The sequence below is a fragment of the Scedosporium apiospermum genome, assembly GCF_000732125.1.
Source record: "Scedosporium apiospermum strain IHEM 14462 chromosome Unknown SEQ_SAPIO_0154, whole genome shotgun sequence".
Lineage (NCBI taxonomy): Eukaryota > Fungi > Ascomycota > Sordariomycetes > Microascales > Microascaceae > Scedosporium > Scedosporium apiospermum.
This window is the reverse complement of record NW_015971855.1, coordinates 1260716-1287073: the sequence shown is the minus strand read 5'-3', so window position 1 is coordinate 1287073 and position 26358 is coordinate 1260716. Positions and strand designations below refer to the sequence as shown.

General features: G+C 53.5%; 7 protein-coding genes across 7 annotated transcripts; 3 read left to right on the top strand and 4 right to left on the bottom strand.

Moving 5' to 3' along the window:
- Window positions 1-4942: 4942 nt before the first annotated feature.
- Window positions 4943-12087, top strand: SAPIO_CDS10114 (putative polyketide synthase protein; the record flags this gene model as incomplete). Its single annotated transcript, XM_016783764.1, has 4 exons — window positions 4943-5777; window positions 5852-6062; window positions 6128-6333; window positions 6395-12087. 4 exons carry the CDS (start codon window positions 4943-4945, stop codon window positions 12085-12087), a joined length of 6945 nt encoding a protein of 2314 aa, XP_016639204.1.
- A 507-nt stretch (window positions 12088-12594) lies between these two features.
- On the bottom strand, window positions 12595-13139 carry SAPIO_CDS10113 (Uncharacterized protein; the record flags this gene model as incomplete). Its single annotated transcript, XM_016783763.1, has 2 exons — window positions 12595-13034; window positions 13097-13139. 2 exons carry the CDS (start codon window positions 13137-13139, stop codon window positions 12595-12597), a joined length of 483 nt encoding a protein of 160 aa, XP_016639203.1.
- A 693-nt stretch (window positions 13140-13832) lies between these two features.
- SAPIO_CDS10112 (uncharacterized protein) lies at window positions 13833-15123 on the top strand (the record flags this gene model as incomplete). The annotated part of the gene is made up of 3 exons (XM_016783762.1): window positions 13833-13904; window positions 14002-14241; window positions 14341-15123. 3 exons carry the CDS (start codon window positions 13833-13835, stop codon window positions 15121-15123), a joined length of 1095 nt encoding a protein of 364 aa, XP_016639202.1.
- An 818-nt stretch (window positions 15124-15941) lies between these two features.
- SAPIO_CDS10111 (uncharacterized protein) lies at window positions 15942-17098 on the bottom strand (the record flags this gene model as incomplete). The annotated part of the gene is made up of 2 exons (XM_016783761.1): window positions 15942-16426; window positions 16501-17098. The coding sequence occupies 2 exons, from the start codon at window positions 17096-17098 to the stop codon at window positions 15942-15944; spliced, it is 1083 nt and encodes a 360-aa protein (XP_016639201.1).
- A 2861-nt stretch (window positions 17099-19959) lies between these two features.
- Window positions 19960-20960, top strand: SAPIO_CDS10110 (Uncharacterized protein; the record flags this gene model as incomplete). The annotated part of the gene is made up of 2 exons (XM_016783760.1): window positions 19960-20104; window positions 20215-20960. The coding sequence occupies 2 exons, from the start codon at window positions 19960-19962 to the stop codon at window positions 20958-20960; spliced, it is 891 nt and encodes a 296-aa protein (XP_016639200.1).
- A 320-nt stretch (window positions 20961-21280) lies between these two features.
- On the bottom strand, window positions 21281-22947 carry SAPIO_CDS10109 (26S proteasome non-ATPase regulatory subunit 12; the record flags this gene model as incomplete). Its single annotated transcript, XM_016783758.1, has 4 exons — window positions 21281-21874; window positions 21945-22664; window positions 22746-22802; window positions 22864-22947. 4 exons carry the CDS (start codon window positions 22945-22947, stop codon window positions 21281-21283), a joined length of 1455 nt encoding a protein of 484 aa, XP_016639199.1.
- A 773-nt stretch (window positions 22948-23720) lies between these two features.
- On the bottom strand, window positions 23721-25724 carry SAPIO_CDS10108 (Uncharacterized protein; the record flags this gene model as incomplete). The annotated part of the gene is made up of 2 exons (XM_016783757.1): window positions 23721-25416; window positions 25546-25724. The coding sequence occupies 2 exons, from the start codon at window positions 25722-25724 to the stop codon at window positions 23721-23723; spliced, it is 1875 nt and encodes a 624-aa protein (XP_016639198.1).
- Window positions 25725-26358: the final 634 nt, after the last annotated feature.

Below are 26358 nucleotides of genomic sequence, written 5' to 3'. Positions count from 1 at the left end.
CGACGTTATTAAAGCCCGCATTTCGCCGCTTCATGGCGACGAATCGTGAGCAAGAGGTGGACAAGAGAGTCGACTGAAGGAGATGAAGAGATGAATACATGTAGCCTGATGACCCGAAAGCTGGAACAGGTACTTAAGCTACTGTCATATTGTATGGCATGGGTATGGTATGAAAGAGGGAAACTCACTCTCTCTATCGGTATGCCGTCTACTACATGCTCAAGAAAAGTAGCCTACCGGTTCTCTTCAGAGAGCGCCCGCTCTCTCTTTACATTTCTGGCAGTACTCCGTATTCCTGATTTCGCCGTCCGCCGGTTCTACGAATTGGGCTCAATGTAACCCCCATCCCAATTGCCACCTCGGCGTGCCAGTCTCCACCCCTCCCGGCCAACCAGAAACTTCATCGGAGACAGCACGCGGCGCGGAGAAGGCGAGGCACGGACAAGAGCCAGAAGGCGAAGAATCTGGGCAATATCGGCCAAAAGCTTGATTATTCCTGGTCATCTGAGACCTAAATCCGTTTCTCTTTTCATCACTTTCCTTATGCGATCTGTGACATTTCGCCTAGCCAAGGCCTTGTATCAGACAGAGTGGATGCCCTCCCTCTTTCTCTCATATTGAGGTTTTAAGGTGGCGATCAGGAATATGCAAGCTCATGCCGATCCGTAGTTTGAGTCTTATCCGTGGTGAGCAGATTTCCTGGTCCAATGTCCAGATTGTAGAGGTTCCTCGAGAAGAGTAATGCGGGGAAAGAGGAAAGATCGGGACTTTGACCGAGAACGAACCTGACCGTGATGGCGGGACGAACAAACATAAGCACGAGCACAAGTCTCGTCCTTTTACCTGGCTTGGTTGCCGCTGCAGGGTCTCGACGTGATGATGGATGCCAAGCTGCTTTTCCTTCTTACGATTTCTACGTCTTCTTTCAGGCTCACTCGCATCCTGTCCTGTCGTGTCTCGTTTTACCGACATCTCAGATCCGGTTGACCCGCAATAGATAATCGCGGGCAAGTGCACTTAGTCTGCCTACGTCAGTCTCAGAGAGAGGTTACGACAACAGGTTGACGACATCGGAGCAGCAGTTAACAGGAGCAGAAAAAGAAAGAGAGAAGATAAGGGGAGAAGACTTGAGCCCTGTCGATGCGTCTTTGTGCATCCTCTCTTCAACATCCGGGTCCGGAGAAGTCGATCCCGCTGTCAACGTCATCCTCCAAAGTTCCTTCCCACTCTACTATCTATCTGTTGCTGCATGTGGTGATGGAAAATTTGCGCGGAGCGCTCCGAGTCGGCTCAACGTTCCGCCAACATCGAATGAAGAAAAAGCAAGAGACGAAAGAGGGCGCACCGGTAAAAGAAGCGGGAAGCAAGAAGATGCTTTCTTCGTGTGGGAAGGGGAAGATATGAGAGTGAGAATAATAGAAAGGAACGGTAGGTTAATGTACGTGCGTAATTGGGCTGTCTGTTCCTGACGCGTAATAACCGCAGCCGAGAAGAGAGATGCCATGCCATAACGAATTTATCTGGATTCGCAATATATAGATTGGGTCTGGCGAGTGTGAGTATGATTTTATCGTGCGGCGGCATCCTTGCCCCCAAAATCGTCTTCTCCTCATATTAGCAGTTCGAATTCGCCCTCGGAATTCTCGCGGTGTATTCCTCGAGGGGAAAGTATGGAACCATGTATCAAGACATCTATTTGGCTCCCCTCAAAAAGGAGCAAGAATATTGGGCAAAAACAAACCCGCAACGAAATGAGATATAGCCGAGTGGCATGTAAGACAGGAAATGTTTGACGGCGCAGCCGAGATATGACCAGCGATCAAGAGCGAGCATGCAGAGCACTAAAGATCAATGCGAATCAAGCATTTACGAAGATCCAGATCTCAGTTGCTTGGCAATTGTGATTAGTAAATACAAAATTCAAGATTGAAGACAATTGCATGACGGGTTTCTATAGAACGATGATCACTATAGCCACTATAGCCCAACACCTATACTTCGTAGACCTCGCGGACAATCGCTATAGACAGCAATGGATCGCTATATCCAGACCACCTCCCTTGGCCGAGTCAATCATCCATTTTGCTTCTCATTCTGCATTCTGCCAGCCATCCAATGGATTGATCCCATCAGTCTCTTTTCCCCGGATCAAATTTATGCAAAACAGAGATCATCGCGGACTCTGCCTCCATCATCACAGACTTTGACAGCCAGCAATATATTGATTCTCGGCTACAATCCCACTCCAATGAGTGACTCCATCGTTGCCTCCATTGTATTGATACAATGGAATTGTACGACACGAATACTTCTGAGCTTATAACCGCAAGTGCGAATGCCCGGTCCCGTTCACGGTTCACGGACGGTTCTCGCCCGCTAGGATATGCGCGACTCCAGTTCGTCGTGCTTGGGACACGTATGTGCACTCGTACGCCTCAATCCACTCGATTATTCCTCTTGCCCAGCGAGAGCGTTGCCCTGTCAGACGAAGCTCCTGGCTCCATCCCATGATGTCGACGCTCTCTCCCCGTCCACGTTCCCAGTCCCACCTTTGTACACCAATATCGTCTTCTTCCAACTCTACCCCCATTTAGGAACCCGGCCGCATCCCCATTTGTCCGGAACAGCCGTCCGGCAAGCAAGGTACGAACGCATGCTCCGCGTCCCACTCCCACTACCACCACACCCCCTCAGGTCCGGTTCCCTTCTCTACGCTTCTCTAACCTCGTTTCCTTTCTCTTCCTTTAAGCTTCTCTTCGGTCCTTGATCCGAGCTGGGCACTTCCGTATTAACACTTCCTCCCCACTGCCCGATGTGGGCCCGGACAACAGAACCTAGGGGATTTTTCTTTATTCTTTATATATATTTTTTTTTTACTGTGCCTTTTTGGTCTAGCCAGCCTTTCTGACATGTAACTCGTGTAAGTTCCAAATGCCCGAGTCATAAAACCATTGAAGCTTGAAAAGATTCACGCCCCCCTTGATCCAACCACCCTGTCAACCCCGGATCGACTGTATGACACCTCGCGAGATTTTCTGGAAGACCAACGGTGTATCATCAAGGATTCACGCAACCATTCCTTTCTCCCAATTACGCGTTCGTCGGGGAAGCTGATGAGCTAGCGCCATCGACATGGGCGATCACGAATCTCTTTTCTGTGTAGATCTCATCTATCGCATCACATATTTTTTTTTACCCGACAAACGGAAACGCAGCAAGAGGGGACCCAACATACAGACAGTACCCAGACTCGATGGGCCTGGCTAGGCTCGGATATCGTCTGGGTTCATTGCATATCTCTCATCCCTTACTCACGATACTGGATGTAGACATACAGCATTTTTCCTTCCCTTCCCCCTTCCCATTCCATGTTCTCCGTCCCCTTTGCCCCTCTAAGAAACCGAGTGTCGTCAGCTCATTTGGGATTTATATTAATCCCACGATCCCCACACACACACCCACACGCATGCGAACACTCACGCTCACGCTTCGCACATTCACGCACACGCAACCCCGAACTACAAGCAGCACGTCCAGTAACCCTCTCAGAGAACAAGGAGTCTGTCCGAGTTGCTGGTTTCCCTCCGTTCCAGTAAGCTCCACTCACCGCATCTCCCCTTGACCCTTCTAAAACGTACCACTCTGTGCCTAACACTTTCTGTCTCCCCAAAACTACCCACTTACACGCCCACTCCCCTCTACCTGTCAGAATCTTCCTCCACCCCCCCTCCCTGGCTTCCCGTCTCCGCGTTCATTTGCCGCGTCTTCCATGGAAAGCCCACCAAGTAACTACACTATGTCTGCAGGACCCACGTCGGTCATGATCGGCGCCGTCCTTGTAATACGTAGAATGGACAAGGCGGAGGGCAGAATCGACCCCACGAGGGCGGATATGCCCCAGCTAGCGTGGCCCCAATATGTTCTCCATTCGACATGCAGCTTGACACCTGGAGCCCCCTTGTTTAAAATATCCGTATGCTGAGGGTAACGTCCCTTCCGGATTATGGTGATAACGTGGCTTGCTGCTTGCTGGGTTCTCGTTTTTTCCCTTTTAACCCAAGTTAGATGAGGCTGGAAATTCAGAAAGACGTAAACCCAGGGTAAAGACGACGACAGCCAAATGAGGAGCAGAAATGGGAGAAAATAATAGGGCCGCTCTTCGGAAACGAACTCCGTCCACGTCTCCCCCTTTGGCCCGTGTAAGGCGCGGCCTTGTATATGGTCCATAAAGGGAAATAGTCATAGTCGAACAAGAAGAACTCCCTCGTCGCTCCACTACTTTCCCAGTTCCAGTTCCAGTTCCAGTTCCAGACCCAGTCTCAATTCGATCTTTATAACCTTGGGTTTCGAATATTAGATTCCACACTTTCCCACGCCTTTCCCCCGAGTACCCCAAGTTAGACTACGCATACGCATCCAAGAAGAGCTCGTTTCCGCCCGACATCAGATGTGTCAATAAGAGCGGCGAGCTAGCATTGTGCAGTTGCTGCCCTTCATATATCTTCTTCACATCCCATTTATCAAAACTGGCCCTTATTCTTCCAGACTTCTTTAAAAAGAATCAAAAAGTCTTGGCAAAAGGGAGCTTCCACTTCCTTTCCTTCCCTTTCCTTTCCTTGCCACACACACCTCTATTTTTCATTTCTTTTTCTTATTTTATCTCTTGACCCTTTTTATTATTGCTCTGCCAATTGCCAAGTTCTACATGCACCCCGAATTGAAAAGCTTTGTCATGTCTGTCTTGGCCTGAAGAATAGAACTGCTTGGTTCTCCCTCGCGCCGGGGAGTATTCTTCTCAAAACCTTCAAACGCCTCTTCCCTCCTTTCTCCTCCTTCTCTTCCCCAACCCGCCTGTCAAAGAGAGTCTTTTGTGTCCCTCGCAAGGACATAGCTGCCTGCCTCTTCGCCCCCTCGGCTCTTGGTCAGACAAAATCCCACGACCATGTCTCCGGCAGCAGACTCTACTCCTCCAACGCCGGTCAATGGCAATGGAAACACCAATTGGCAGGATGACTATAGCTTCCTGACCAGCCTCGAGGGTCTCCTCGGTGGCCCCGTCGGAGGTAGCACCATCCCCGGTGCCTACCCCATCACCATTCCCGATGGGTTTGAGCCTTTAACCCCTACAGACAACAATGGCGGCATCTCCAGCGCCCACGGCTTCTCGGGCGTTGCCGATTGGAGATTCGCCAACGGTCACACAAACGGCAACGGCACCACCGCCCATACAACCTACCCCAGCGCGCCGTTCACCAACGGCGTCCGAGCTCCGCCAGCGGTCAACCCTCCCACCCCCGCTGCCGCCAACAGCACGACCACCAGCACCGGTCCCCACAAAGTCATGCCCATAGCCATCATCGGCATGTCCTGCCGCCTCCCCGGCAGCATCTCCAGCCCCGCCGAGTTCTGGGAACTCATCGCTCGAGCCCGCGGCACCTGGTCCCCCATCCCCGAGAACCGCTTCAACATGGCGCCCTTCCAGCACCCCAACCCGGGCAAGGCCGGCACCCATAACCCCGTGGGCGGGTGCTTCCTCAACACTGATTTCAAGGCCTTCGACGCGCCGTTTTTCAGCTTGACCGAGAAGGAGGCCATTTCGCTCGATCCCCAGCAGAGGCTGCTTCTTGAGTGCTCGTTCGAGGCGCTTGAAAATGCTGGCGTGCCGAAGCAGAATATTGTGGGCAAGGATGTTGGTGTGTTCATTGGTGGTTCGTTCCCGGAGTATGAGTCGGCGTTATTTAGAGATACAGATACCATTCCCATGCATCAAGCGACCGGTAAGAACAGCCTCCATTCTCCTATTTCCTTCGTCTTTTTTATCTCGATATGCTGACATGTTTTATTGCCGTAGGTTGTGCATATGCCATGCAATCAAACAGAATTTCTCACTTCTTCGACCTCAGAGGTCCTAGTTTCACAACAGACACTGCATGCTCCTCGAGTTTGGTCGCCCTCCACACTGCCTGCCAGAGCTTGAGGGCCGGCGAGTCTAGCATGGCTTTGGTTGGTGGATGCCATCTTAACATGCTCCCGGAGTTTTGGATTTCATTTTCAAAGTCTAGGTAAGAATAACTCATGATCCGTGTAAGCCTCCGGGTTCTAACGGGATGATTGTGTTGGTATATAGACTTTTCTCCGACCACGGTCGGTCAATTTCTTTCGATGCTAGAGGAACAGGTTTCGGCCGTGGTGAAGGCTGTGCCATCCTCATTCTCAAGCCTCTGGATCAGGCTATCAAAGACCGCGACTCCATCAGAGCCGTCATTGTCGGCAGCGGCATCAACCAGGACGGAAAGACTCCGGGTATCACTATGCCCAATGGGGAAGCCCAGGGTAAGTTACTCCCCGGGAACACTTTTTCCCCGGATAATTACCAGGACTAACGAGATATCAGAGGCCCTCATGAGGCAAGTCTACACCAACTCCGGCCTAGACCCTAACGACTGCGGCTACGTCGAAGCCCACGGAACCGGCACTAAAGTCGGCGACCCCATCGAAGCCCGCGCCATCCACAACGTTCTCGCCCAGAAGCGCTCGCCCCGCGACCCCCTCCTCATCGGCTCCGTAAAGTCAAACATTGGCCATCTCGAGGGCGCCTCGGGCATCGTGGCCGTGATGAAGGCGGCGCTGATGCTCGAGCGCGGCTTCATCATCCCCAATCACGACTTCAAGATTCCAAATCCCAAGATCCCTTTCGCCGAGTGGGGGATCAAGGTCCCGCCGGGTCAGAGGCCCTGGCCCCGGAACAAGAAGTATGTTAGCGTGAATAACTTTGGATTCGGTGGAACCAACGCCCACGTCGTGCTGGAGAGGGGCCCGTTCCTGGCTCAGAGGGGCCGAGACCGGTTGTTCGTCGATAGCAAGCACGCGTTTTCCACAAACGGCCGGAAGCTCTTCATCTTCTCTGCCAATGACAAGGCTTCCCTGCAAAAGGTCACTAAGGAGCTAGTCATCTACCTCGAGCAGCGGCCCGAGATGTTCGAGTTGGACCTCATGGCCAACGTGGCCTACACCATCTGCCAGAGGCGCTCTATTCTCCAGTGGCGCCTGGCCGTCCCCGCCTCCAACTCTTTCGAGCTGGTGGAGCAGCTCTCGAAGGAGCAGTTCACCCCCGGAAAGGAGACCGAGCCGCTTCGGATCGGGTTCATCTTCACCGGCCAGGGCGCTCAGTGGTGGGCCATGGGTCGCGAGCTGTACTTCGACTACCCCGTCTTCCGGGACAGCCTTGACCGCGCCGATACGTGCATGACCTCCATGGGTGCCAATTGGTCCCTCATCGAGGAGCTCGGAAAGGACGCTGCTACTTCTCAGGTTAACCAGGCACATATCAGCCAGCCAGCGTGCACAGCTATCCAGCTTGCCTTGACCGACCTGCTCCGATCTTGGGGTATCGAGCCGTACGCGGTAGCCGGTCACTCCAGCGGAGAGATCGCCGCCGCATACGCCGCTGGTATCTTGACCTTTGATGCCTGCATGACCATCGCGTACCACCGAGGTCGCTTGATCCCCGTCCTCAAGAGCAAGCACCCCGACCTCCGCGGCGCCATGATGGCCGTCGGCGGAAGCAAGGAGGAGTTTGCCCCGCTCCTCGCTGACCTCAAGACCGGGGAGGCGAGAATCGCTTGCTTCAACAGCCCGTCGAGCTTGACCATTTCCGGTGATGAGCCCGCAATTACCGAGTTGGAGAAGGTCGTCCAAGAGAAGGGCTTGTTCAACCGTCGCCTCCAGGTCGACGTTGCCTACCACTCTCACCACATGAACCTCGTAGCCAAGGAATATCAGCAGGCGCTCCGCAACGTCGAGCGTCCTGTATCCACAAAGGTCAAGTTCCACTCTTCTCTGCTCGGCAGGCTCGCCGATGGCACTGAGCTGGAACCAAGCTACTGGGTCCAGAACTTGACCTGTTCTGTGCGTTTCGCCGAGGCTGTGGATGACATGGTCCAGCCCTTCGGCGAATACAAGACCGGCGTCAACATGCTCGTCGAACTCGGTCCACACTCCGCCCTTCAGGGCCCCGTAAAGCAGATCCTTAAGGTCGCGGGCGCCAACGCCGCCAAAATCCCTTACGCGTCTGCACTCGTGCGAAAGAGAGATGCCGTGGAAACCGCTCTCGAGCTGGCGGCCAACGTCTGGATGAAGGGCGCCACTCTGAATTTCGAGGCCATCAATTTCCCCAAGCCTCCCGCAAAGCCACCTGTGCTGCTTACGGACCTGCCGCGCTATCCCTGGAACTACCAGACGGAATACTGGCACCGTTCGCGCATGTGGGAGAAGCACGCCTCCCGAAGCGCCCCGCGAACCGATATTCTCGGGACTCTTGCCAACTACTCCAACGACCTGGAGCCCACCTGGAGGAACATCGTTCGCTTGGATGACCTTCCTTGGCTGCGTCATCACCAGATCCAATCCCTCACCATCTTCCCTCTGGCTGGATACATTACCATGGCTTTGGAGGCCGCAACCCAAAGGGCTCAAGAGTCGGACATCGCCTTCGACAAGTTTGAACTTCAAAATGTCACTGTGTCCGCTCCCTTGGTACTTCCAGACGAAGATGTGGAGATGAATATCACCATCCGGACCGTCGAGGAGAACGTCTGGGACGAGTTCCGCATCTGCTCCTGGACCGCGAGCCAGGGCTGGAAGGACCACTGCAAGGGCCTCATCGGTCTGCGGACCAAGGAAGTAAACAGCGTGAACGGTGACAAGTTGACCCAAGATACCGAAGCAACTCTAAGGGCATCGATTGCCGAGATTGATGCTGCTGCCCAGAAGACCATCGACACCACCAAGATGTACGACAATCTCTGGACGCTCGGTGTCGCCTACGGCCCGACCTTCCAAGGCATCGAGAGCTGCAAGGCCGCATCCGGGTACTCGTCCGGAACCCTCAAGGTCGCAGATGTCGCCAAGGAGATGCCCAACGGCCATCTCGTCAGCCCCATTATCAACCCTTCCTTCTTGGAGTCCCTTATCGAGATGTACTGGCCCATCCTCGCTTCGGAGACGTCATCCGCTCTCGATACCATTTACTTGCCTTCTTCCATCGGACGGATGACTTTTTCGAAGGACGTGATCCCGCTCATCAAGGAACCTAACAGCACTCTCCAGGCGTACTGCCGTGGAAGCATTTCTGCCTCCAATCCCAAACCCGCCAAGGTTTCCATGTTCGCAACCATCGCCGATGCGAAGGAACCTCTTATTACCTTGGAAGATCTGACGGTGGCCCCCATCTTGGATCGTAAATCTCAATCCAACGGAAACGCCGCGAGGGAACTTTGCTATAAGATGGAGTGGGAACCTATCCTGAACCCCATCCACCCCACGGATGACTTCGAGATGGTTGAGCCGCTAGAGTCCAAGCACACGACGGAGGACATCGTCATCATCCACGGCGATTCCGACCTCCAAAAGGACACCGCCGCGAAGCTTGCCGCGGACCTTGAAGAGGCCACCGGCAAGAGGCCCGAGCTCGGCACCCTCTTCGAGAACAATGCCAGCGGGAAGATTTGCATCTTCCTCAACGAACTTGACCAGTCTGTCCTCACTACCGTCACTCCGGAGCAATTCACCGCCATACAGAAGATTATCACGTCCGTCCAGGGTATTCTGTGGGTTATCCGGGGCGCTCTCAGCGGGTGCGAGAACCCGGATGCGAACATGGTTGTCGGCATGAGCCGCAGCATCCGATCTGAGACTCTCCTTCGCTTCGCAACTCTCGATCTTGACTCCAAGACGAGGCTCTCCGATGCCGACTCCTGCAAGGCTATCCTCGAGGTTTTCAAGTCCGCGTTCGGGTGTCGCGCTAGTGCCAGTAGCGAGCTTGAGTTCATGGAGCGTGGAGGTGCTTTCTTTACGCCTCGTATTGTTAACGATCCCGAGATGAACGAGTTCGTTCACAGACAGACCAAAGAAGGTGTCCTTGAGCCGACCGCTTTCGGACAGGAAGGTCGTCCCTTGAAGATGGTTGTCGGTGCAACCGGCGTCCTCGAGAGCCTCCATTTTGTCGATGACCAGATGCGAAACTCCGATCTCGCTGAAGACGAGATCGAGATTGAGGTCAAGGCCATCGGCATGAACCATAGGGACGTCCTCGCCGTGACTGGCAAGCTTCCCAATGAAGAGTTCGGGCAAGAGGCAAGCGGTATCGTGACTGCCGTGGGAGCCGCCGTGACCGATATCCACATCGGCGACCGCGTGGCCGCCCTAGCCAGTAACGCCCTTGCAAGTTACGCTCGCACCAAGTCTCATCTCATTCTCAAGATACCTTCGGAGATGACTTTCGAGTCCGCTGCCTCTCTCCCAGTCGCTTATTGCACCGCGTACTACAGCGTCATTGAGCTCGCCCGACTCTCCGAAGGTGAGAAGATTCTCATTCATGCTGCAGCTGGAGCTGTCGGTCAGGCAGCCATCGCGATAGCGCAGATGGTCGGCGCAGAAGTCTTCGCGACCGTCGGCTCGGCAGAGAAGAAAGAGCATTTGATCTCGAAATTCGGCGTTCCGGAAAGCCACATCTACTACAGTCGCGACGCCAGCTTCGTAGATGCCCTCCGCCACCAGACCGGCAACAAGGGCGTCGATGTTGTTCTGAATAGTCTGCGCGGCCCAGTAGCGAGGGAATCCTGGCGATGCTTGGATAAGTTCGGCCGCTACATCGAGCTTGTCAAACAGGACGGTGCTAACACCGTCAACGTCGAGATGACGCGCCTCCAAGAGAACATCACCTTCGTCACCGTTGACATGTTCTCCGTCATCTCTGAAAGACCCAAGCTTATCAAGAAGCTAGTGAGCGAAGTCAACAAACTCCTTCAAGAAGGAAAGGCTAAGACCCCGTCGCCGGCCAATACATTCTCCATTTCTCAGACCGACGAAGCTTTCAAGACCCTTCAGGAGGGCAGCTTCTTCGGAAAGGTTGTTATCGCTCCCAAGGCTGACGACACTGTCCAAGCTCCAGCCCAAAAGTTGAGCCAGCTCCTTCGGCCCGATGCCACCTACGTCCTCATCGGCGGTACTGGTGGATTGGGTCGTGGCCTAGCAAAGTGGATGATCGGCCAAGGAGCCAAGAGCCTTGTCCTCGTTTCGCGCAGCGGAACCTCGACAGGAAAGGTTGCCGAACTGATCGAAGACGCCAAGAAAGTTGGCGCGACCGTCACAGTCCGCGCTTGCAATGTTGTTGACCGCGCTTCGGTCGACACGCTCCTGTCCACCGGTGTTGAGGGGCTCCCACCAGTACGGGGTGTCGTTCATGGATCCATGGTTCTCCGCGATGTCCTGTTCGAGAAGATGACCCACGCGGAGTGGGTTGACGTCATGGAATCCAAGGTGCACGGCGCCTGGAACTTCCACCGTGCTCTAGCTAACCAACCTCTTGACTTCTTCATTACCTTCTCCTCCGTTGCTGCGTCGGTAGGTAACAGAGGTCAAGCAGCGTATGCTGCTGCCAACGCCTTCTTGAACGCATTCGTGCAGTACAGGAGGGCTCTCGGTCTTGCAGCATCCTCCATCGACCCTACGGCAATCTCGGACATCGGATACCTCGCAGAGAATGCCGAGGCAGCCGCAGAAGTGGCCAAGAACTTGGGAAGTGACATGATCTGCGAAGCCGAGGTACTGGCCCTTGCCGGTGCCGCCATTAACGGCCAGCTGGAGAAGGCATGCAACAGCCATGTTATCACCGGCGTCCGCATGACCCCAAGCATGCAGCCGTTCTGGACGCAAGATGCCAAGTTCAAGCACCTCCGGGAAGTCATGGAGGCGCAAGCAGCCGCGGAGGCGACGGCTTCGTCGTCAACGGCCATCTCCTATAGCGCCGCGCTCAAGGCGGCCAAGACACCCGAGGAGAGGGAGGAGGTTGTCTGCAAGGGATTGGTTTTCAAGATTGCGTCTGTGCTGATGATGGAAGAGGAGGAGCTTGACATTACGCGGTCGCTTTCTCACTACCCGCTTGATTCCCTCGTCGCTATCGAGATTCGTAACTTTATCACGAGGGAGTTCGAGGCCAACCTACAGGTCCTGGAACTGCTGTCGAGCGGGTCGATTCAAACGCTGTCCAAGGGAGTTTGCGGGAAGAGCAAGTTGATTGTCGTGTAAGCAGTGGCGAGGAGACGAGGGGACGATGTGATTGTGTACGATGAGGAGGCTGCATTTTTCTGTTGGAGTTTTCCTTTTTTTTTTTCTTTTTATCTTTTCTTTTTTGTTAAATAAATTTCTCTGCGTGAAATCCTAGATTTCAACGCAAACTAGACTGTTTACTTTGGGATAGGTTTTCAATGGCATTAGATATTGGCATTTTACACCGTCGAATCGTATTCCTAGTGTGTCGTAACGATCGGTTGTGACCTTCCAGAGAGTTGTTAGCAGAGCCCAACTTTTCCTCGGGAGAGTTTGCATGGCCTTACAGGAAAGTTCGAGAGTGGTTCCTCAATCGAAACATTGCAGAGCCTTCCTAGACGGCATGAGCCAAGCCGGTCCAGTCGCCCTGTGCGCTGAGCCTAGCCTTCCTGCACCGCCGCAAGCTAGGACGATGTGAGGCCTGGATGAGGAGACAAGATGCTCTCTCATGATCGGTAGTTATAATAATCTTTTCCCTCCCCCCACTCAACGTAGTTTAATCGTGATCTCCAAACAACTGAGCTTCCTCACACGGCTCTCATCCTCAGCCTCAGCCTCATCTCCGGCCACAATATCATCGACAGTACCAACAGTCTTCGTCTTAATCGAGACCGCACAGTCCTTCTCCTCAGAGAACCAACTCGCCACCTTTAGTGTCTTCTCAACAGCCTTCCCCGTACCTAACACAACGACCTCCGCACCACTACCTTTGGTTCCGTCCGTCTTCTTCAGGGCTTCTACCCTCGCGCTAAGGTGCATCCTCTTGTTGGGTGGCTTAGAGCCGCCGACGGCAGCTTTATCCAGCCGCTTGCGAACACGTTTCACCACCGCCATGAAGCGGGTTGAAGAAGACACGTAGATGAGACGAGAATTTGATGAGGCGGGCTGTTGCTGGCGCACGAGCGGTCTCTTTTGAACCTTGCAGCCTACGATGATGATGAGCAGTGAGAACGGGTACGGGGGGCAGGGGTGACGCTGGTGAGCTTACCCTTGGGGACGGGCGCAAGTTTAGTTTTAGGAGCCGGTGTCATCTTGACAGATTCTCCTCGAGCATGCGTCTTTAGCTCTCTTTGAAATGAGTCCTATCCTTGCCTGCCAGGCAGACGTATAAACGGTGTCGTGTCAATGGGTAGCGGCTGATTGGACTTGAACCGACGACTTGAAAAGCCACTAAGTCTTTGCGGAGACTGGGAACTCGATTCTAGAATAGGGTTTATGGATGCCACTCAAGTTAGGGTATGAGTTTTTCGTACGAATATATTGCGTACGGAGAGTGTTGCTGCGCGTGGCTCTCTCAGCGATGGTGAGATTAGATTTTCGCGAACTTCAAGGCAATGAAGAGGGTCGCTTCAGCGGGCGGGCATCTGCTGTCAATTGATCAATTCGATGTTTTGGCTGGCAAAATTGCACATGCTCGGAGGTACATACGTCACTGTCAAGTCTGTCCGTCCCACCACCTGCAGGCACCAGAATAGCCAGCTGTAACCCCCCAAGCTCCCTTAACAGCTGCACTGGCGCGAAGGAGCACCCGAGCTCCCCAGGTACCTCCAAGCTGCATCATGCAACTAAATGTCGAGCCTGTGACTTCCCCACTCGAACAACATCCCACATCGCAGCTCTTCAACAACCTCGCCGCCGCGCTCGCAAAACCCCCATAAATGGTTGCCTACAGTCATTTCCAACATCCCTAGGCACATCTATAGCCCCAATATACGTAGCCAGCCATGTCTCTAGGACCTTTCCCCTATCCGCCCATGACGGACGAGGAGCGGGAGGAAAAGATAAAAGAGACCAAGGTATGCCCTCACGGTCGTTCTCTATGCCTTTGCCTAGCTCCCAAGCCTCCCCCGTCGAAGCCCTCTCCCCAATATCAATCATATATTTTTTTTCCAGTTCCTCTTTCCTGGTTCAGCAATGCTGATCAAGGTCGTAACCGACCAACAGCGGAACCACGTTCCATGGCTCATCAACTACATCCGCGAACGAGAGCTCCCGCCCATAAAACAAACCCTCGACGAATGCTACGCGCTGCTTGCCCCCGTATTGCCAGGAACTACTCTTGTCCTCAGTACACGTCGTAACGAGCTTGTTAAGGGCACCGTGACACGAGTCGGCACCCGCATTGTCAAGGCCGTATGTTTTCCGTCACATCTAACGTCTCTTGGAGAGAGATATAAAGTGCAGAGCAGAAGCACATGGATCCGACTAACACTCTCACCCCCGCTTCCGTAGAACGTCCACCTCCACCTCCAAACCCAGCACCCCCAAACCATAACCCTCAACTCCGAAATCCACATCTCCCAACTCGACACCCTAAGCCGCCAAATCGACGACGCCATCCGCGCCATCTCCGTAACCCTCACCCTGCCCCCCGACCCCCAATTCATAAAAGCCCAGCTCCGCGCCCTCTCCCAGCTCGTCTCCGACTCCGCAGCCATCCTCAAGGGTCCCCCCCGCGAAATCCCCGACACGGCATGGACGACGCGGTCCTGCGCCCCGGAACACTTTGACCCGGACCCGGGGAGCCAGATGAGCTGGTACTTTGGGCTTCAGGACTCTTTCATCGTCCTGTGGATTCGCATACTTGAGCCTGTTAACGCACCCGTGCATCTGGGTACGAAATTGGGCCTTGCTATCGGTACGGTTAAGCGCTTGGAACACGACGAGACGGGCCTTATTTACGATTACGTCTATAATCGCAAGGATGCCGACGGGAGGACGCCGAAGCCAAATCTACCCCCGAGGTCACCTACCGATCCCGTGCCCCCCGAGGTCGTGCGCCCGGCTGCGTCTCCTTCTTCAGATCCGTCGAGTTCGGCCTCCTCCAGCGGCCAGCCCTACGAGGTCATCGTGCCGGGCGAGTATACCCCCGTCTACGTCCGCGAAAAGGTCCGGGTCGAGACGGCGGATCCTAGGCTGATGTCGCTCTCTGCCAAGCTCCTCTCGGTGAAGGCGACCCTCGCGCGAATCGAGTCGAACCTCGAAGTAGTGCTTGCCAATCTACCCAAAGAGTGAAGTTGCCATGGGCTCTGCATGGAGTTGGAGCTCTCTTTTATTTTTACGTCTTGTTTTCCTTGCTTGGTCATTATTCGTGGGAGTTCCTGGGGGGATGGGAGGGCGTTCTGCTTACGGGATCTATTTAGGGAAAAGGTGTACGGGCGTCTTATAAGGAGCAGCCAGTGCTTTTTGGCGTCAATCAACGATGGTGTATTTGAACCAGCGAGAGGTCAATTGGGTAAGCGAAGTCTACTGTCTGTTTACTGCCCTTCGCCTCGCATTATTTGGGAATACAATTAGAACACGACGTAGCGACAGGGGTGTCACAATTATAAGCGCCGAATAGCAGATTCATATATGTATCAGTTGATGTTCATGTATCAGTTGATGCCTTTATTCTCATTGGGGTTTCTGTAAAGTATGGAAATCGATATGTGCAGAAAAGGCATACACCCTAATAACCTCGCCTGAGCGAGTCCGCAAACGCCGCAATCACCGTCGCCTTATAGTAGAGTTCCCTGAACAACTTGTTGAAAAACAGAAGGAAACGAAAAAGAACCATGCAAGGCAATGACAAGGCCAAGAAAGAAAGAAAAAGAGAAACAACTGGTCGAATTTGAAACAAAGAAAAAAGCAAGCCGTAGTCCTGGACCGCAGAACATGCTCCGTTAAGTCGAGTTGATAAAGAGGCGATCAGGAACACATCGATGCTGGTCGTCTCGTAGCTGCCGCAAATGTAATCGTTGTCTGCTCGGCATCGTTCAAGCTTCAAGAATCAGGACCTCTCTAGGCAACTCCGTAGAAAACGGCCTCTGTGAGGACACTGCGTCGATGACTTAAGAAACGGGCGACCACGGCATAGGGATCAAGATCCTAGACTTCATCGTCTGGATCAAAGGAACAGTCTTGTGAACCGTCTCGCTCCAGCCTTCTATGCTCCAACTCTGCTCACGGCGGACCTTGCGTTCCTCAAGGTTGGCAAACTGCCAGAGGTGGTGGACCGTGTTGAGGTCGCCAATCTGCACGAACCAGGCGCCGACACCCTCCATGACCTCACGACGAGCCTTGAGACCACGTCGCCAGTGGGTCTCCCACTCAAGCAGGTTGCCGGGGTGCAGGGTATACGATCGGAGCTCGAACACGCCGCCGAGCTTTCGGGGAGGGGTCGTGGGCCAGAAGGAGAACTCCTGCATGAGCGAGGTATTCTGGCTTTTGATCAAGGTTCGAAGCTTCTCTTTGAAAGCGGGGTACTCGGGGTGGGACGCGATGAGGTGTCGAGATTCGTGGTATCCTTGATATCGCTGATATTCCCAAATGTGGACTGGTAACAAAAACAGAAATCAGTTAGCTTAGTTGACGCAGAGAGTGCCGGGTATCAAGATTGGCAGGACTTACCAAAGGTATCGCAATCGCCAACTTCAGTCCTCCAGCTTCCGACCAGGTGAACCTTGTTATTCTCCACGCCGGCCATCTTGGGGTACCATTTGCCGACGAGCTCAACATATTCGTCAACCTTGTCAGGGTAAACCTCGTGAAAGACAATGGAGTGGACGTATTTGCCTCGGGCCAGAACAGCGCTGAAGCTGGCCTCGATCTGGGCGTCCATCTCCCTGCCCTCCTTAGTACCGTAAATAAGGTTGGTCAAGCGACCCGACTTTCGGTGCGACTCCTTCTGAGCGAGCTCCGCAGCTTTCTCTGTAGCAGCGGTACTTAGTGAGCCGAGGCCCTGGGTGGTGAGACCAGGAATATGCTCCTCATCTTCGGCGTCATGGGGGGGTAACTGATGCTTCAACGCACCTGCATCTCGCAACTTCCTCGCCTCTATGAGCTTCTCCCGGAACTGCTTTTGCCTTTGATTGAACTCTTCGACGCTTTCGTGGGTAGGGTTGATGTCGCCCATGGACGGGGTCCTGCTGCTGGCACGAACTGCCGACGTCGACAGGCATCGAACGCCGGAGCTCGTGCTAGCTCTAAAAAGCTTTCCGCTAAGCATGGTAGCGATGATAGGGAAACGAATTGGATAATGCCGAATTTGACGGGAAAAGGAATATCGCTGTAGTTGAACCGCGACACGACCTCTCCTCAGAAACGGAGTGAATCGCTAGCCAAGGAGAATAACAAAAACAAACCAAGGCTAGGAAACACGACCCGAGCCGTGAGGGGTTTGAGGAGGAGTTTCCTTTGTTGTAATTCGGAGCGTTTGGATTGGACTGTTGGGCGGCAGCGGAGCGGCGAAAGAGTTCCAAGAGAGGCAATGGGCAACGGCAAGCAGTTATACTGTGTTCAGCAGCAGATATACAGGAGAAGCTTATAGAGAGAGGCCTGAGACGAGATGCGCAGTATGGCAGTATGCGGATGTGTATGCTGCCTTGGGTTTGGAGGAGCACGGGGATGCGGAGTGTAACTGTAGAAGTCCAGTGAATAGGAGGGCAGGTGTAGTTGCTAATTGGATAGAAAGCTTGAGAGAGGCAATGCAACAACTTGCCGATGGGTTGTCACCCCGCACTTTGTGATGTAGGAATGGACGGATGGAGAAAGGAGAATCTGATGTTGTACCACAACGGACCAGGGAATTGGCAATGGCAAAGGAGGGGGTTGCTTTGAGGAGAAGCAGAGGGCGGGAAGAGTCAATGGTGAGCTGATGGTGTCAAGGGGAGGGGGGAAGAAGGGGGAGAAGGTCTTTATCAATGGAAATGGGAACAGGGATAGGAATGGGAATAGGAATGGAAACGGGGCAAGAGCTATGGAGAAGGGGGAGAGAAGGTAGTTTAGGTCAAAGGTGACAGTGCCTGCCCCGAGTCAGCAATGAGCAACGAGCATCAGTGTCAGAAACTCTCGTGGAAACAAATCCTGGTCTGGTGGAGCAAGGCGCCCCCAATCTACGTATATGCTACGACCACTACCGCAGCAGTTCGCTCTCTGTTTGGCTCTTCGAAGCTGGGGGTGGCAACGCTAAAATGGGGAACACGGGGTTGGCTGTGGCTATTACAGGCTATGATTGTATGGGCGGGCAACCAGGCATCAATTGGATGCATCATGGATGTGCTCTGGCTGGTGGATGGTCATAGCTTGGAGCTGATAAGGGACATGCGAGATGCCAGAACGGGAGCTTGCTCCAAAGGTACCTCCCCACAATTGCAGTTTCCCAACTCTAACTTGTCGCTGGGGGACAAATACCGCTACCGCTGTAACATGATGTAATGGAGTCTCGTGATTTCCACGAATCCCCACTTCGATGAGCTCGTGTGAAAGGGCTGGTCGAGCCGAAACTGAGTCACATGATAATGGACCTAGCTCAGGCCAGTCCGGAACCGGTGCCGTCGCAGCTTCGCACGATGTCCAATCAACAGGCCCACACTGTCTCATTTGCCGTCTTCCACTGTTCCCTGGCGGAATGCTGACTCATCCTCCCAATTCTTCCAATTGACGCCTGGTTTGCAAGGAATCAACAGACTGCCTCGCGGTCTTTGCCGGCAGCCGAATCATCAAAAACAGCTCGTCCAAGAAACAATCCTCCGTCGACCCTTCAAGCCAACAACTACGTATCCTTCGTTTCTAGTCGGACACCCCCCCAATAAGAAAGTCAAGATGTTCTGGTTCGGTGCCAACCCCATTAAGAAGTTCTCCACGCCTATCGGTATGTCAATTACGTCCGCCACGACGGGAGCGAATTTTTCCCCTTGGCCCATCTTTGAGGAATATGAAGCTAATCCGCATCCCCCGGAAACAGTCAGGCCGATGGCTCCCTTCTTCATTGCCGGTACGCGATAAACTTTTCGAACGGATCGAACGGAATCCTCGCGGATGTTCTCTACCAGGGATGGATGCTAACTTGGGACGTTCAAGGTCTCGTTGTCGCCTACGGAATCAATGCCGCGCAAAACTCCATGATGCAGGGTACGCAGTAAACGCCGCCTTCCAGGACACACACACACACGCATTCGCCGACGACCAGATCTAACCCTGAGAATAGGTGCCGAGTGGAAGAACGACCCCCGCAACCCCCACGCGAAGCCCTCCCACTAAAGCGAAGGATATTCTGCCGGAAATGCATTAGACTACTCTTGACCCTCTGGTTTGCTAAGGGTCCATGGACCGGGGAGGGATTGTATCATAGACGCAAATATCCGCAGCTTGCTGCCAATTGACTTGGCTTCACCGGCCAATTGCACATATCCCGTCCGGAAACCAGAAACCTCACCGTCGGTTTGATCTCGATCTTACGTTCTTGTTGAGACCCAATGCTACTCGTGATTGGAATCTGCAGCTGTCCCTCGATTACCACGGCTTCTTCAGCAGGTATCTAGCTAGTTATGGGCGAACGGCCTGCGCTGCTGCCCTGTCTACCTACTGTCGTTAAATCCCCCCCGAAACTTCTCCCATCCTCCGCCCCGAGCCTCACGGCGTTTCGGAACCTCGGCGTATCTCACGTGACTTGGAGGAATAATTCAACTGCCGTAAACGTCAATCTTAGTGCCTCTTCCAACCACGCCCTTCAGTCTCACTGAGTGAAAAGCGGGTTGCTACTTACTTTCCTTCTTACGTCCTTTTCGACCTGTTTTGCTATTTGTAAGGATCGGGGGCGAGTTCGTAGATCATCAATCTCGCTCACATTCGCTCACCCTGCCCGTAAGTGCGTAAAAAGCACCACTCTCCGATGCAATTTATAATATCAAACCTCCCCCCACTTCCGCTAACAATATCTCAGGACCACATAATATCGGCGAAGAGCCCTCAAGGCCAACTGAAGGAAGGGATCCTTCGTTAATGTTTTTGCTCAGCCTCTGTGTACGGAGGCTGACCCGCGCATCCACACCTAGTTTTACCCAAACCTTCATCAGACGCGCAAGCACCATGTCCGAGTCTGCGACGCCGACGCCAACCCCGTCCGAGAGCGGGCCTTCCCGTCCTGCCTCGACGCAGCCCCAGGTCGGGAAGAAGGGGAACCAAAAAGCGCCTAAACCGCCCAAGAAGGAACTCAAGGTCCTCATGCTTCATGGTGCGTAACCTTATCCCGTCACATCTCAGACCAACACCCGTTCAACCCAACATCTTACCTCAACCACCCCCCTTCACATGAACCACAAACACACCTAACATCACTCAAAGGCTACACCCAATCCGGCCCCCTCTTCCGCGCAAAAACCCGCGCCCTCGAAAAACTCCTAACAAAGGCCCTAACCCCCCTCTCCACAACCCTCACCTTCCTCTACCCCACGGCTCCCATCCGTCTCCGCCCCTCCGAAATCCCCGGCTTCACACCCTCCTCCCCCACCCTGGACCCCTCCGACGCCGACGACCAGCTCGATAGCTGGGCGTGGTTCCGCCGCGATCCGACCTCCCCCGTGGTCCACGGCCTAGACGCCGGAATGTCGGCCGTCGCGGACGCCATCCGCGAGGCGCAAGGGGTTGATGGAGTGGTTGGGTTTTCTCAGGGCGGTGCGCTGGCGGCTATGGTCGCCGCCGCGATGGAAGAGCCGAGGAGGACGCCTCCCGAGGGCGCGAAGGGTTGGGCTGAGAAGTTGAAGGGGGCGAATGGTGGGAGGCCGTTGAAGTTTACGGTTGTTTATTCGGGGTTTTATATGCCTGTTGAGGAGGTCAAGTGGATGTATGAGCCGAGTATACGGACGCCGACGTTGCATTATATTGGGGGGTTGGATACCGTTGTGGAGGAGTCGAGGAGTCGGGGGTTGATTGAGAGGTGTGAGGATCCTGTGGTGGCGGTGCATCCTGGTGGGCATTATGTGCCGGTTTCGAGGGAGTGGATGATGCCCATTATCGGATTTATTAGGAAGTTTGCGGAGGAGGCTGAGCCGAAGGAGAGTGAGCCTAAGGAGAGTGCGAGACTCGCATAGACAACTATAGACATACACGTAATAGACATAGAGATACACAAGACGGGAGGGCCATTCAATATGCCTGAGAAGGTCGAGACTTTACATATGCACGGCACATCTATAAAAGTGCTTCACAGTAGTGAACAGAACGAGACACACAAGTCGAGACCATATCTATGAATGGTACATATCAGTCCAGACGGAGGACCGCCTCTAGCCTGTAATACTAGTACACACACGTTTTTAAGACGACTCCTAGGAGGGACAGGCCCAATTCGCCCCATCCATCCCTACCATGCGCCTAACCCCTCAAGACCCCCAACTCTGGAGATATCACTTTACCTTGCCTTTCTTGACTTTGCCTGGATATTAGCCATCATCTCCTCCTTGGTGATGAGGTGGTCGATCCTCTCAAGCAAGCCCAGCAAGCTCTTCATGTTGTAGCTCCACTCGTTAAGGATATCATCAGCATCCCGCGGCTTAGCGAAGCTAACGATGCGCGCGGGCCTGTCAATCTTAGCGTGGACCGTCTTCGACGTAACCAACTCGCTAATGTACTTCTCCGTCTCGTCCTCAGCGAGATCGAGGAGCTCGGTAAGACGGCCCATCTGGATGCGGGTGTAATACTTGGCCACGACGCGCACGTTGTGCTCGATGACTCGCTTTCTCAGATCCTTCCATCGCTGGTGAGCCTTCTCGTCGGACGACTGGCCTTCTTCGGCGTCGAAGACGTCGGTGCTGCAGAGATGGGGGCCAAACTTCTTGGCCACCTCGGGCCAGCGCATAAGCTCGTGAACGGTGAAGAGTTTGAGAAGCTCGGCATCGAGGGGAACTTGGGAGTTTCGTGTGTCTCGGAGAATTCGTTGGAGGAGGTCGTGTTGCTCGTTATCATAAGGAGCCAGAATGACAAAGTAGATGATTCGTTGGAGGACCTGACGGAACGAGCAGAGTTAGTTTGGCGCCAGGCCAAATAGCAACAGGGAGAAAACGACATCAACATACGGGATGAAGCTTGGCCGGGTCTTCCTCAACGGCCTCCGTATCCAAGACCTGCCTGTAGTGCTTGCAGACGTCAAGATACTTGTCGTCATGCTTGGCCAGGATGATCTGCTGCTCGTAGTAACGGAGCTTAAGATCCGTCACATCATCCTCGACCTCTTCGGCCACCTCTTCTCCCCTAGCCTTCTTCTTCTCCCTCTCCTTCTTTTCCTTCTCAAGCTGCTCGGCAGTCTTCTTTGGCCTTCTCGCAAGGTACTTGGTGCTAATCTTGCGACTCAAAATACCAGCCTGGGTCCAGTCTCCAGTCTCGATGCAGAGAGCAACCTGTGCCAGGATGAATTCGACCTTTTCCCTCCTGTCCATGGACCCGAAGGTCTCAACCTGTAGCTCACAGAGAACCTCCGTGGCGCCCTTGACGTCGCCCTGCGCCTTCTTGATATCGGAGAGAATCTTGGTTACTCGCGCGCGCTCGACTTCGACGAAGATCTTGCCCTCGGTGACGGTGCGCAGGGCCTCGATGACGGATAGCTTCGTTTCTAGGTTGGGCGTCTCGTCGAGGAAGCCCATGACGGTTTGGACCATACGGGTAATGGCCTGCTTAAGCTGACTGTGCTTCTTAGAGAGAACAAGGACTTGATCGTTCATCAAGCTCCAGTCGCCTTTGTTTTTGCATATCGTAACGATTCCAACTAGTACTCGGGACGTAGACGCAAGATCGGATGCCTAGAAGTGATGAATGTTAGGTTCGATCTCGAGTATGTATCGACGAAGACGTCGTCACGGTAGAGGAGAGGCGGAGCTAACCTGTCGGGTTTGTTTCTCGAGGGCAGTGAGTTTCTCAATGGCACCTTGAAGATCGGACTAGAACACAGATATCAGCAAATCCGCTCTGGGATAAGCGCCAACGAATGCCGAGCCCTACCTGGGCAAGTTCTTCAGCCTTGGGAAGTAGCTCATCGACCTGCTTGGAGAAGTCCTTCTCCGGCTTGAGAGCAGCTTCGGCCATGGCGACAACGGGTGGGGGTGAGAAAATGGGAATATATCAGAGATGCTGATTGGGTGAATGGGGGAGATACGAGTCGAAGGGCGATGGCGATATGGGATGTGTCGGGTATGGTTGGTAATTTGTGAGGTTTGGATGATGCTTGTTGATGGTTGGAGCAACAGGAGCTCGAAGGTGGGAGGCTGCTGTTGTCGTAACCAAAGCTCTGCCTTGTCTAGATTAGATTCGCAGGTGGTGACGGCTGTCAATTTTCCGACAGGTGCCCACTCCCTTCTTCCTCGGTGAGCCAAGCCCGGTCAACAAGACCCTGTGGCTTTCCACCTCTACGATGTAGAGTTGCTGATAAAAAATGATAAACTACACTCCAAGAAGAGGACAAATACTTCCGAGTCATGGGCTATTAATGTCACAGGGCCTAACAAGAATATGGGCACGGGGGACTTCTTCATAGATTACTTAGGCCACGTCCTGAGAATCGTTAGTATGGAGTTTCGAAAGCTCTGAAGTGCACGGTCAACTATGCTTCATAATATCTAGCAAGGCCAAAATCGCAAAGATCAATTTCATAAGTTCTGTATATGGTATAATATGCTCCTCAAGTTGTGTGCCCAAGACGTATATGTTCTGTTCGTCGGAAGAAATCCCAATCAAAAACGCCGATCCCTTGAAGTCCGTCCGAAGAAAAATCCAAATGGGGTTTTCTAAAGTAGATATTTCTAGTAACAAGAAAAGCAAAACAAGAAAGAACGGACAAGGAAGACTCGGGAACATAAAATTTAACACTTGTTCCTCCAGTTATCCTTGACCCAGTGGGCCAGGAGCTCGGTAAAGGTCTCCTTCGTGTATGACCCGACATCCTCATTGGTGTAATCGCCACCGGCAAACTTGAGGGCAACAAGAACCCACGGAGTGATGAACTCAATAAAGACAAGGTCAACTTTCTCCGGAGTGGAGTCCACCGGGAATGCAATCTCACTTTGAATGCAGTTCGGGATGTTAAAGTACGGGACAGGCGCGTGGAGAGTATCATCGCCATCCTTGCCAAAGTCGTCCTCAGTCGTGTAACCCTCAGTTCGCGTCCGCCGGTCCGTGTCCTTGTCCTTGTCATCGGTATTGTCGCCAGCCAGCCTGTATTGCTCCGCTGCACCTGGCAACTCGAGTCCGGGACCCGGAATGACGGGCAGCATGCCCAAGTCCTTGCCGGACCACTTCTCCGGTACGGACAAGTACCTAGGATCGAGGCCACGGTCGGTGAAGATGTTCCCGCCACTGTTCAGCAAGGTGATAACCTTGCTCGCGATTTCGTACGGAACATCGGGGATATACTTCAGGGTGCTAACAAAGGGGCTCACGAGAAACGTGCTATCTCGCGTGAAGGCGCCCTTGAAGACGTCGAACCGAATACCCCCGGTGTTGAGAATTGCAAGTCTCGGGATGTCAGCTCTCTCCTTATTAGTGGCCACGCCGGGAAGGACCTCGTTTCCGATCCAGGTGAATATGCTATCTTCGGCGTCGTGAGGAGTGCGGGTCAGCCAGAGATCCTTGGGAGCACAGCCGTACTTGTGGTCCAACTTCAGGATCTTTCGAGCCCTCGTGATTTGTTGACTGACGGCTTGGCCCTTTTCCGTATGGAAAGTAGCGTTGTCGAGACCGGTATGGTGGTACATGCCGTAGAGATTGTTGTCGATATACCTGCGGTGGACCTTGAAGCTGGAGCTAATGGAAGGGTCTTCAGTCTTCTCCTTCTCCTTCTCCTTGATCTTGAGGCCGTCAACGGACATCCAGCCAATAGTCTCGAAATATCGGCCACTTGCAATGCCAGCCGCCTTGGAGTCAAAGTTGACGGCGTCACGGACATGGGCATGGCCGCCGAAGAAAAGAATTGGGCTATTCCAGTTGGCTTGGCGGATAGCTTTATGGATAATTCTGAACTCATCCATCCTCAATCCCACATGGCCAATAACTACGAAGAGATCGACGTCTTCGCGGATCGCCTTCTGGAACCATTCCTCCTTGACAGCCTGCTTCACTGGTATAACGACGGTGTTATTGTCGTTTCCGGTGAAGTCGAAGAGGAATCCAAATGCGGCGATATCTATGCCTTGATTCTTGGTCTTGAATCTTCTATATCGTCGGGCCATGGGCTCCTGCTTCCCAGTCTTGGGATCGATGTAGTCGAGATTGGAGGAAATATATTGTCCCTTGAAGTTGGGGATATTGCGCGTGACCTCCTGCCGGGCTGTTTCCGCGACGTAAAGCTCGTGATTCCCGCTGCATATGATGTCGATGTCTTGCCCCTTGACGATGTCATATGTGAAAAGACCCTTGGGATCGGACGCATCGTAGAGGCCGTTGCCATCTACCCGATCGCCGGTGTCAACAAGGAGGAGGTCGGCGCCACGTTCATCAGCCTTTCGTCGCATGTGATGGGCGAACGAGACATAGTCTCCCCAATCGGCGGAATACTGGGCTCTGTTGAACACCAAGGTATACGTTAGTCTTGGGCTCCCTCAAAGTCGCCGCTGCTGCCTAGAAGAGGGTACTGGTAGTGGGAAAAAGAAGCATATCCGCCTTCTTCTCAGTTTGTTCGACTATACGTACTCTTGAAGATGACCTGCATGCCAGCCATGCGTATCCGTAGTATGAAGGAAGTTGAGCTGACCCCAGTGCAGGTCACGAAGCTCAGCTTTCTCAGGCTTCGCTGCTCCGGGCTGCTCCGCCTGAACCTGCAGGATGCCGGCGACGGCACCGCAGAGAAGGGTGCCGTACTTGCGCAGCATGATGCTCAACAGTCTCGAAGGTGTATTTGCGTGTCGATATAGAAGAAGACTCGGAAGGGATATGTAGACCTTGGTGGTGAAGAGGCGAAGTAGTTAAAGTTAAAGCATATCCACGAGCGGCTCGCTGATAACGATCGATGACGCTAACACGGAGAGAATGACGGTGGTTGGCGGAAACAGTCAGAACAAGGACATGCACTGTGCCATCCCGTGACACACGTGACAGACCACCGTTTCTGGAGGGACAAGGGTGGGGAGGTACATTGCTGACACAGTGTAAATGGAAGACCATCAGGGTGTCTGGAGCCTGTTGCCGAAAAGCGGCCCCAGGAACAAGTCCAGGCCTTTGCAGATATCGAATCATGAGCCCAACAGCGAGGCACTCGAGGAACAGCACCCTCCAAGAGGACGATGGAAATACACTCGTCATTTTACATTGGAAGTAAAGACGAAGAACTCTTGTGCTATTAAGCAAATTATTTCGGAATGTTTTTCCACAAAAAGTCTCAGGACCTTCTCTTCCAGCCGATAGGTTTCTACCAACGAGGTGTAATCGCGCTCGAAACTGTTAGTCTTGCAAGGTGCTGCTGTCACGCAATGACGAAATCGAGTCTTGGACCATGGTCTTTTTCAT